Source organism: Lycium barbarum, chromosome 3 (assembly GCF_019175385.1).
Source record: "Lycium barbarum isolate Lr01 chromosome 3, ASM1917538v2, whole genome shotgun sequence".
Taxonomy (NCBI): Eukaryota; Viridiplantae; Streptophyta; class Magnoliopsida; order Solanales; family Solanaceae; genus Lycium; species Lycium barbarum.
The window spans coordinates 516,218-527,949 of record NC_083339.1 but is presented as its reverse complement, the minus strand read 5'-3'; the positions used below and the strand labels follow the sequence as shown (position 1 = coordinate 527,949).

General features: G+C 34.2%; 1 protein-coding gene across 3 annotated transcripts; it reads right to left on the bottom strand.

Moving 5' to 3' along the window:
- Positions 1 to 1,164: 1,164 nt before the first annotated feature.
- Positions 1,165 to 4,928, bottom strand: LOC132629824 (replication protein A 14 kDa subunit B-like). 3 transcript variants are annotated; one of them, XM_060345201.1, is made up of 4 exons: positions 4,829 to 4,845; positions 3,014 to 3,193; positions 2,651 to 2,908; positions 1,165 to 1,616 (listed from the first exon to the last, which is right to left on the bottom strand). In XM_060345201.1, the coding sequence occupies exons 2-4, from the start codon at positions 3,036 to 3,038 to the stop codon at positions 1,552 to 1,554; spliced, it is 348 nt and encodes a 115-aa protein (XP_060201184.1). In that variant the 5' UTR covers positions 3,039 to 3,193; positions 4,829 to 4,845; the 3' UTR covers positions 1,165 to 1,551. The 3 variants fall into 3 exon arrangements, with proteins under 3 accessions (XP_060201184.1, XP_060201185.1, XP_060201186.1); XM_060345202.1 differs by lacking the exon at positions 3,014 to 3,193 and having other exon boundaries at positions 4,829 to 4,928; XM_060345203.1 differs by lacking the exon at positions 4,829 to 4,845 and having other exon boundaries at positions 3,041 to 3,193.
- Positions 4,929 to 11,732: the final 6,804 nt, after the last annotated feature.

The window sequence follows — 11,732 nt, the reverse complement described above, 5'->3', positions numbered from 1 at the left end:
TATGTGTCAAAGAATTAAAATTGAAGTGCATACGTGTATACATGAAAAGAGAATAAATATTCAGTACTAAAAATAACGTGAAAAGTCAAAATTGAACAATAAAAGTGCAAGGAGGAAATCAATTTGTGTAGGAGATTTAAAATTGAATTGCATACGTCTATACATGAGAAGAGAATAAATATTCAGCAAGAACGTGAAAAGTCAAAAGTGAACAAGTAAACATGCACGAAAGAAATAAATGTGTCAGAGAATTAAAATTTATACATGAGAAGAGAATAAATATTCAGCAAGAACGTGAAAAGTCAAAAGTGAACAAGTAAAAGTGCACGAAGAAAATAAATGTGTTGGAGAATTAAAATTGAAGTGCATCCGTCTATACATGAGAATGAAATAAATATTAAGTACTATGACATATGTCCACGTGGGATAAAAAATAGTTGGGTAAAGTGTACAAGTTATATAGTTTATGGTACAAGCATTCATTGCGTGTACAATTTGTAAAGCATTTGGTACAAGTTGGTGATGCTGTGTTAGTCCTCCTTAGCCATTTATATATAATAAAAAAAATAGAAAGGTTAACTACTGAGAGCACCACCCTCTTTCTGATAAAATTATTGCGATTAATCAAATACAATAACTATTGAAATCCTAGACTATTTTGAGTAGATGTATGGTTTTAAAAAGACTTAATTCTTTTATCATAAATTACCACAACAACAAATTACCATAAATTATCACAATCAAAATATGATTTATGAACTAGCACTATTGCGACAATTTTGTGAGTCGATAACATAAGAGATAATGAGCTTTCATAGGGAGTATGGTGCAAAAATGCATTTGCACTACAATCAAGACTGAATACCTTTTTTTTTTTTTTTTTAAACAAAAATAAAAAAATATCAAGTGCAGTAATACTTACGAAGAATTTTGTAAGAAAAATTAAGAAAAAGGAGATCATGGGCTGCTAAGAGTAGAATATAGTAGTTTAGTGTATATATATTTGGAGCTAGAAGAGAGAATTTAAGAATATGGCGATCTCATTTGAAGATAAAATATAGGCAATAAGACTTTAAGCTCACTTGAGCTCCTTTGCCCATAGGAACTACTGGGGATGAAAGTCACTTGGGGGAGGGGGTTTCTATGGAGTAAGTCTCCCATTGCTATCACAAACCAGCAGGGTCCCATTGCTTTCACAAACCAGTAGGGACAAAACCCCCAAAAAACTGAGTATTCCAGAACTATAGCATTTTGTAGGACATACTCCATGCTTACAACTTATGAAACACAGTTTGTTTGAAGTCAAATTGACTAGCTAGCTAGTGGAACCACAAACATTAGTGTTCAAAATATCAAATAGCATAAGTTGAAGAATAACAAGTTTCCATCTAGTAAATTAAGAGCTAAACTTCTGATGATGAACTACCTAAAACAGAAGGTGCAGATCCAAAATTTCAAAATACTTCAAACTACTATAATACATCGAAACACTGGAAGAATGCAGCAGAAAGAAGAACATATCCTCTTTTTATAGCATCCGATCGCCATTCCTTAGATAAACAAGTGCTTATGGTCCCCATTTGCCAGTCTGCAAACTTTGTCATAGCTATTAACATCTGCCACATATGGAAGAAATAGGGATTTAGTATTAGATTAGCAAGTATAGATAATCAAGAGACAAGTACTAGGTACATAATAAATCTTTTGTAACCTGAAGTCATTGGCAGAACTTTACCAATCATCAAACTATGCCTACATGAAGATGCTCATAAGATGCATAATTTTTTTTTTTAATTTTTATAGTAGAGAAATCCCATAAGGCCAGAGACATATGATTAGAAACTCAATGAAGTAATAGAATGAAGATAAAATTGGCTGGGTTGGGAAGGACCGGCAATGAATGACTCTACCATCTATTATGCAGTTCACTTAACTGAATACAAGTATAGGACCCGCTCATCTGTGGAGGATCATATAGATCTCTTAAGTTTCCTGTAGGGCGTAGATTACACTTTTGCCTCCCAACCATAAAGTTTATGTACTTATAATCATAAGCTGCGTCTACACCTATAGAATGTCTTCCTTTTGCCTTTGCGATGGTATGAAGGAAAAAAAAGCAACATAAGAAACTTGTCCGGAACTATTCAGGTTTAGAATTCCTCATTCTAAACCCACAAGGTTCAGGTTTTAAAATTAGAATCCTCCCATTCAATAAAATGTTCTTGTTGAGTTGTCTTTCGTTTTCCCAGTTACAAGAATGCTAATGTATTTTTGTCGATCTGTCCTTTTTTTCTACTGTTTGGTTTATTAAACGAACACATATGGTCTACACAATGCTGAGCATAGATGACTTTTTGGGCATGGAGTTTAAGCCCAACATGAGACAGAAGAATTCTTGAAAATCAATCGGGGTGCTTGTTGAGTTGTCTTTCGTTGACACAGTTATAAGAATGCTAATCTCATCGGTAGCTCTTTCTGTTCAGCAGGAAAGTTTGGAATTGATTGATGAAAAACATGTAGTGCACAAAACTAACAATCAATTGATTTTTGCTTGGTCAATTCAAACTAGGGGTTGGTTAATGAGACTCCTAGCTTAAATTAGATTGAATACGGGAAATGTATTTATCTGAATAACATTAGCAAGACATACCAAGTGTATCACCAAAATTGGTCCAAGTTTCTGCTTGAATAGACTGGGTGGTATCAGCAATACCAATTACTTCAACAAAAGTTGAAAGAGGATTAGGTGGATATCCTTTCACAACTAGCTCTTTTTCGTCTGTGGATTTTCCAATGACTTTATCACCATCAGATTGAATAACCTGAACCACTGTTCGAACCCTCCGTCCTACATGCTCCTTGAGGAACTCAGCATTGACAAAGACTGCAGGGTTTGATGTGTCCATGCCTACGAAAGAGAAATTAAAAACTTAGATCAGATTTTCTTTATGCCATTTGTCAAAGCAAATCATAGGGTAACATTTCTGTCTAATAGCATCCAGCATTGACTTACAATGAACAACAAACAGCAACAACATACCCAGTATAGTCCCACAAGTGAGGTATGGGGAGGGTGATGTGTATGTAGACCCTACCCCTACCCTTGTGGGGTAGAGAGGCTGTTTTTGCTAGAAACTCAGCTTGAGAAAATCTTTTTTCAGAACAGGTTTGAAAGAAGTGCAAGAGTAAAAACCTAAGATGGAAAGATAGAAAGAATAAAAGTACTGACAGTAAAATAGTAAAGATAACCTAGGTAAAAGAAACAACAGTAGTTATAAAATCAAAGGATAAGATAATGCTTAATGACGCTCCGTCCCAAAAAATGATATTTTTCCATATTCAGTAAAATTTAACTTTGAACTTGCCATTTTACCCTTAATGAGATGAATTATAATTTATAATCACACAAGTTTCTATGACTTAGGCCTAAAATTTCAGAAGTCCTCATTTCATTCTTAAACTTCCTGCCCAATCAAACACCTTAACATAAATTGGGACGCGGGGTTGGGGTGGGGTTTGGGGGGGGGGGGGGGGTTGCATCAGTATCTCAAAGTCTTTTGCAACATGGAATTTAGGATTATTGAGTGACATATCACTTTTATAAGCATTTCACTCTTAACCATCAAACTTAGAAGCCATAACTAGCTACACCAATGAAGAGAATTAAATTTGGAACTAAGAAATACTTATAAAACCTTTTTTTCTCTTTCTAAATTCAATTTTCTAGTTCCAGAACTCTAGTTAACACAATAGTACTCCTCTTAAACTTTCATTGGCTCTTCCTACAAAAACTTCTAACTCTAGTAAACAGAACAATAGTAAACCTTTTACACTTGCATTGGCTCTTGCTACTAAAACTTCTAACTCTAGTAAACAGAATAATAGTAAACCTTTTACACTTGCATTGGCTCTTGCTACTAAAACTTCTAACTCTAGTAAACAGAATAATAGTAAACCTTTTACACTTGCATTGGTTCTTGCTACTAAAACTCCTAACTCTAGTAAACAGGATAATAGTAAACCTTTTACACTTCCATTGGTTCTTGCTACTAAAACTTCTAACTCTAGTAAACAGAATAATAGTAAACCTTTTACACTTCCATTGACTCTTGCTTCTAAAACTTTGAGCTCTAGTAAACAGAATAATAGTAAACCTTTTAACACTTTCTTTGGCTCTTGCTACTAAAACTTTAAAGACAAGAAGTCTAAAGCCTGTTAGTTTAAACAACAACAACAACAACAACATACCCAGTGTAATCCCACAAATGGGGTCTGAGAAGGGTAAAATGTACGCAGACCTTACCTCTATCTTTGGAATAGAGAGGTCTATCCAACCGATGCAGAAACTTAAGAAAAAACGTGTTAGTTTAAACAGTTGCTAATTAAGACAAAAGCTTCTCCATCATTGAACAAGCATTCCACAACCATAAGAATCTACTAAAAAAATTAAATAATTCAAACTCGTTAAAACTTCTAACATCATATTTCACACCGACCATCAAAACTCAATAGTATCCATATTTTATCTTGCTACGCTCCAAAAAGAATGACACTATTATCATTTAGAGGTTCATACTTTTCCTTTGACAACAATTTTCAAAAATTCTAAAAAAATGCTAAACACTTCCAAGAACCTCATATTTTTTTTTCCCTCAAATGTTAATACTAGAAACAATAACCCATTATTACAAGAAAACTGCAAGCAGGGACACAACATGAACAAAGGGTAACAACCCAAATCATTAAAAAACGAAAAAGGTCAATTAACACTAATTTTTTTAGCAACTTGGTAAATTATTAAACATAAATCAGGAAGATTAAAACTAACCTTGTTGATGGATAATTAATGCTTTGAATTAAAATTTTGAAAAAATGAGTAGTGAAAGAGTTTTTTTCTACTATGATGATATATGGCGGCAAAACTTCCCGCGTTTTTCATTTTATTGGGCCATCAGGCCCATAAATAAGGATTTTATTGCTGGGCCTAAAATCAGTTTTTGTGCGGATTTCCTTCAAAGGCATTGGTTTTTAATTTTTGTCCCTCAAATTGTTGATCTTAATTTTTGGCCTTCATTTAAAATTGTGACCGAAAATATTCAGAGGTTCTGGGTTCGAATCTCAACTCAGTCAAAAAAAAAATTCGCAAGGTAAGGCTTTGCAAAAAGTTTGTCGCATCCTTAAGGCATAACTGCCTTATGCGGTAGACGTTGCTTTAAGGCATAACTAAAAGTCTGCCTTATAAGACAAAGTATGTTATATCCGGCAGACTTTTAGTTATGCCTTAAGACAAATCTGCCGCATAAGGTAGACTTTTCGCGAAACCTTGCCTTGCGAATATTTTATAATTTTTATGACTAAGCCGGGATTCGAACCCAGAACCTCGGATATTTTAGGCAAAGGATAAAAATTAAAGACCGGCAATTTGAGAGGCAAAAATTAAAGACCACCCAAAGAAGGGCAATCGTGCAAATTGCCCATTTTGATTTCCTTTCTACAACTAGGGACACAACATGAACAAAGGATTAAATTGTGGGTGGGAACTAGATGATAAAAGCTAAAAAAAATTCTCTTTAATGCTAGAAACAAAAACTTAATATTACAAGAAAACTGTAACATTAAACTGATAATTACAAAATACCTAGGATGAGTACAACTCTCTCACGGGTCTGGCCTTTTAACAATTTTGCAACTCTCTCGATGCAGATTTGTAAAAGGTCAACAAGCTCTAGGTGGTCCGCAGCCTAAAATGTCAAAGTGGAAAAAAAAATCATGTATCCAAGTATAAGCATATAACTAACAAAACTATACAGTTACGGCGTTTCTTAGTGCATGTGCTGATTTATTAACAATGTTTTTCTGTTTGTATATCAAATAGTAGAACTATAACTTTTAAATTCATGGCAACATGTTTGGGCTAAGTTCATGGATGACTATCCATGTATGTGAGGAGGCTCTTCATTAATGAGGTGCTGGTCAATCCCTTTTAGCTTCTACTGAGTATGATAAATTCATAGCAAACCAAGCTGGAGAAAGAAATCTTTAGTCCTTCCCTAGATTATGTCTTAAAATTCATGAGCTACCATATTAAGACTGCCTTAAAATATTTGGTATGTGATTTCACGATCAATTTTTGTGACGGCGTTCTCATTTTTTCAGTTAGACAACTATATTAGTGTTATGAATGAGCCTGAACTAGTATTCGTAAATAGGCCAGTGAAATGGGATTCAGGGTGATAAATAGTGCCTTGTGGGAACAATTGGGGTTATGCGAATATTGCTGAAGAATATATGTTCCTCTTGTCTCCTTTCTCTTAGTCTAAGCTTCTCATCCCCATTCTTTGTTTTCGAATTGTAATTTCCCTATTTCAGTTCATTATATACAATTACCTTCCCTATTGTTGAGTATTTGGAGTAGTGTTTACTGCAATTAGGTTCTGCATTTGGTCGGGATATATATTTATTTCCTAAAAGCCATGCTTTTGAGTGCCATATACTTAGGTTCTGCCTAAGCTCTAATTCAGGTTTCATTTACACTTACCCTTTTATTTGATATCTCTGCAGACCAATCCGTGATTCAATATTGAGGACTTCAGTCAAAGATTGATGTTTTTGCAACTCTAATAACAGTTGTTAAAACGATTATTGCATTTGCTAGAGCATGCAAGGAAGGTGTAGGTGTAATACAAACTCATCATAGTTTAGGTGTGCAAGATGCAAACTAATCAAAGTTTAGGAGTTCTTTTCGTTTTTTACTATATTCTCCCTCTTTTCAATGAAACGGTGAATGTGATCATCATACAAAATTCCCATCTGCTCCTCTCCTTCTTCCTCTAAATGGAGATGGAGGGGTTGCCCTTTTTCTCCTCCTTTTCCAATTTTTTCAGTTTTCACAAACTAAAAGAGGAATAATAAAGATCCAATCTTTCTTCAAAAAATATGCTGCAGCCCCTTTCTTTCTGCAAGAAAATAAGGGGAAAAAAGAGAATCTTCTTCTTCCTTTATGTTATCTCTCTTCCTCCGCCTACACCTCTGCTTTGTTAGTTTCTTTTCTCTACAGGATAGAGATTATTTTTTAATATTAGGAATTTCTTGGTGCAAAACTGAAGTATCTAACAATAACTGCAAAAAGAAAAAGGATAAGCAGAGATACGACGCTATATGATCATTACAATACTAACAAAATCAGCCATTTAAGTATGGATTGCATAGTCAATCACTCAATTATTGCGAGATTATTATCATTAGATAAACATCAGCGAGTTTGTATTCCCAATGGTAAAGAGTACAAAAATAACATAAAGGGTTTAAGGAAGCAAGGAAAAACACAACATTAGACTTTTAACACTTGAGCAACGATTTCAAAATAAAAGTTTCCTCATTCTAACCCCACCCACCCATTAGTTCCTAGGCGGTTCCGCCCTGTTGAACATTAATTGTGTGACTAGAAATGCGACCTCTTCACCAGAATTGACGTAGTCCTCGAATATTTCATCAATAATTAAATCCCCCGTATTAATGTCATACGAGCATAAAGATTTCTTGTCATTCCATACAAAAAACAACATAGAATTGTCGGCAAAGCAGAGAATGTCATTCGCTTCTTATGATCCTGTTCCAAGAATGGCAGCTTGACGATCCGCTTTATTTGACCCCATTTCAACTTTTTGTAATCGGACGTGGAGCTCATCTTTTACTAGTTGAGATAATGAGAGCCGGCCATTCCAATCCAAGAGACTAGTGCTGCTCAACTTTGGGAAGAAACCACAACCTCTAGGGAACGTAGTATGACCAATGTAGGTGTCATTAACCATATCCAAAACATTGACTTCTATATCAATATCATCATCTTCTCTTTCAACATACCAAATGCAATAAGCAACCCCCATTCTAAAGAAGACCTCAATTCTCTTCCTCATTCGTCCGTCTAATAAGTTAGGGCCGGGTAATACCTTAACGGCTCGCCAGGAATAAGTAGTTTGATCACTAGTCCCAAGAGCGAGGATTTCATAACCGAATAATTGATGATCATCTTCATGAACAGAAACCAACTTGACTGCAGGTTAGTTAGATGGAACAAACTCCAAGGCCATACATAAACTAGGATTTTGTGGATTGGGGATAGCAAGTGTTTGGCCCAACATAGGGCACGTTATGCGATATCTCAAAGGAGGGCGTGGAGAATCAGAAGAAAACAAACCATAATAATGACTAGTTTGCTCCAAAAGTAAGCCATGACTATTTTTAGCATTACAGGAAAAACGGACTCCTTTCCACTTATAATATTGCACCTCCTTCCAAATGGGCACATCCATCACATCCAAATCACTGTGCAAGGTATCATGTCATAAAAAAAGGAGGGAGAGATGAGGGGTGCATAAATAGGGTATTCCAACGCTTGCAAACACTTCTGAATTTGAACAAACACGATTGTGGCAAGTAGCTCAATATGTGAAACATTATTTCATCTGGAAGCTCCGTGACTTTGGCCTGAAATTAATTCTACTTTTTATAAGTAATCTCGATGAAACATGCAACAACAAAATTGTCCTAAACCAATTATAAATCCAATTTTGTTGGTTTAGAACAAGTATATATGGGTTAGTGGGGGATCAAATTTAAAAAAAACACATACATACAAAACCAATTATAAATCCAAATAGCAGATACGAAAGAGAATAACAGAAAGTCAAAGAAGAAACACACAAGATACGGTTAGTTGAGGAAAAAAAATATTTTTTGAGAGAAAACGCTAAAAGTAGTCATGGCTTGCTTTTGGAGCAGATGAACGCGCATAGATTGATGATAGATACCAGAAGAATAGAATGATTAAGAGCCTGTTTGGATTAGCTGAAAAAAGTGGTTTTTAAGCATAAGTGCTGAAAGTTATTTTATAAATAAGCAGTCCTTAAAGGGATTTTAGAAGTAAGGGTAATATTGGAGTCGACAGAAAATATAAGGGATAAAAGGGTAAAGTTATTGGTCAAATTAAAATGACTTTTAAGCCAAAAAAAAATTGGGGTTGAGCAACTTCTTAGTTTTGGCTTATTTTAAGCACTTTTTAACTTAATTTAAGTTGTTTTTTATTTTTGCCAAACACTCAAATAAGTTAAAAATGACTTATAAGCTGATTTGACCAACTTATAAGCCAATCCAAACGGGCTCTAAAACTAAGGGCATGTATTACCTTATTTATAATAGCTTGGAAAAGCATAATTTCGGCTACAACTATTTGGACTTATACAAAAAAAACATAATTTGGGTTGTTCATTCTTCGTGCAGCCTACTAGAACCAATTTGGGCGGGCCTTGACTATGAATCACGTGGGTGACTTGCACATCAGGAATATTTTTGGGGCAATTCACACGAATGCCCTTATTTCGGGTGACCTTTAATTTTTGCCTCTCAAATTGCTGGTCTTTAATTTTGCCCTTCAGTATTCTAAGTAACCAAAAAGTAGCTGAAAATACCCCTGCCATTTGGATTCTAGGTTCAAATCGGCATCTGAGTCTAGAAAAGGGTAAACTTTTGCTTCTAACTCCTTCAACGTTGGATGTTTTACGGATGTTGCTCCTACCATCATAATATTTGGAAGAGGAATTTCTCCATACCCGTCATCTTTCATGCAACTCAAGATTTTTGACTCTAAGATTTTTTACTCTATAACTGCTTTTTCTGGCATGTAATGTACGGTACTGTCTGAGCTAGGTAAATAGCACCATTCCCATCGCCACCGCCATCGACGTTTTGACGGTAACACTTCCATCGGGCCTACTCTTCTCTGACCTTAAAAAATAAAAAACCCGAATTAACGTGAAATAAAAAATGTGGGCCCATTTTTAATTTATTATTATTTGTCTACTAATATTTGGAACACTAACAGATCTGAACTCATCTTCTATCATGTATTTCAAGATTTTTGATTGCATTGCCAGTTCTTCCTCTATGTTGTGTAGATCATAGATCGTACCACTCCCACCGATGTTTCTTCGATCGTAACACTAACCAGGATTTCCCAAGGTGGTAGTACTCTTTTCTGACCTAATAAACATAAAGAAATTTGAAAAAAAAAGAAACGCCTAAACATAAAGAACTTGCCTAAACCCCTTTAATTTATTAGTCTTTAATTTCACCTAATAATATTATTGCTATTATTTATATTAGTAAGGATCAATTCAAGTTAATCAGATGTTAATCATGTGTTTGCAATACAATCTGTCGGATATTGTTGTATAAAGTTTTATGTACTAATATGAAGATGCGAATAGTCTAATTCAAAATTCTAAAATATTTCTACTATAAAAGTAGACAATTTTTTTTTTCTATTTTTTACTTTTTTTTCCTTTCCTACAAACTACTATATTATCTAAGCGAAATTTAAATCACAACATTGACAATTCATTTTTAAAAAATTAGGGCCTCAAATTTTTAAGGGTCTAAAGCAAAGACTTCACTAACCTTCCCCTTGAGCCACCACGTTTTCTACGTCATGTATCTCCCCATCGTTGCTCTTTAGCAAGATCGTTATAGAAGAACTAGCACCGCTATTGTGAGTAGATTTAAAGCACATAAACCAATTCGGTGCTTGTACTTGGCCTAATAACATAAAGAACCCCTTAAATTAATACTTTTTTCATATAAAGATAATATAAAATTAAAATAAGTTACTTGACCTAATAACATAAAGAACCCCTTTAATTATTACTTTTTTTAATATAAAGATAATATAAAATTGGAAAAATAAGAAACTTTCCCTTATAACATAAAGGACCCCTTTAATTATTGCCTTTTTAATATAAAGATAATATAAAATTGAAAAAAATATGAAACTTGGCCTAATAACATAAAGAACCCTTTAATTATTGCTTTTTTAATATATAGATAACATAAAATTGAAAAAATAAGCAAAGTTATTACCTTCTGAAATACATTGCAAGATAAACTCACGCACCTCCTTGCCCTTAGGGGAGTAATTGAATTTTCGGTACTTGAAAGAAGCTCCATTAAATCATTCATCTGTGTTAGTTTTCTTTTTCTACTCAACGAATTAGTGGAGGACACAAATCAAAGTAGAAGGTTATTAGGTAGTAGAGCGTTGCTCGTGTACCCTCACATACTAATAGGCATAGTATTTTTTTTTTGTCCGTCGATTTCCGTTACTATCTATTGTCTCTTGTACTTCGATTATCGTACTAGTTTGCTGCCGATACTATTACTTTCTCCATAATGCTTATCTATAGTATTGTGCCATGACCGCTTTACTTTGTTAATCCTTGTCTAACCTTCTTTGCCATGTTTTTTCAGGATCTTTCGAAAATAACCTGTCTACCTCCCCAAGCCTCTACCTTCCCCAGATTTCACTTGTGAGATTACACTAGGTATGTTGTTGCTGTTGAAGTAATGATTATGTGTTGTTCATATAACTTCTTGAAAATACGCGCCACAGCCAAGTTAAGAGCAGTTTGTTTTGTGCCTGAATTTAGAGGCGGCAAAAGTGGCTTAAGTCGTATGTTAAATTATTTTTGTAGGATTTAGGAGAACAATATACACCACTTAATTTTATTTAGTGTAAGTCATATTTTTGTATTTATGTGGCCCTAAAATGGGTTAAATATTTTTAGTGCAAGTCATATTTTTGTATTTATATGGTCCTAAAATGGGTTAATTGGACCCTTTACAATTTAAATAGAAAAATGATCTACAAAAATAAATATCACTTATAAAAAAAAAACATA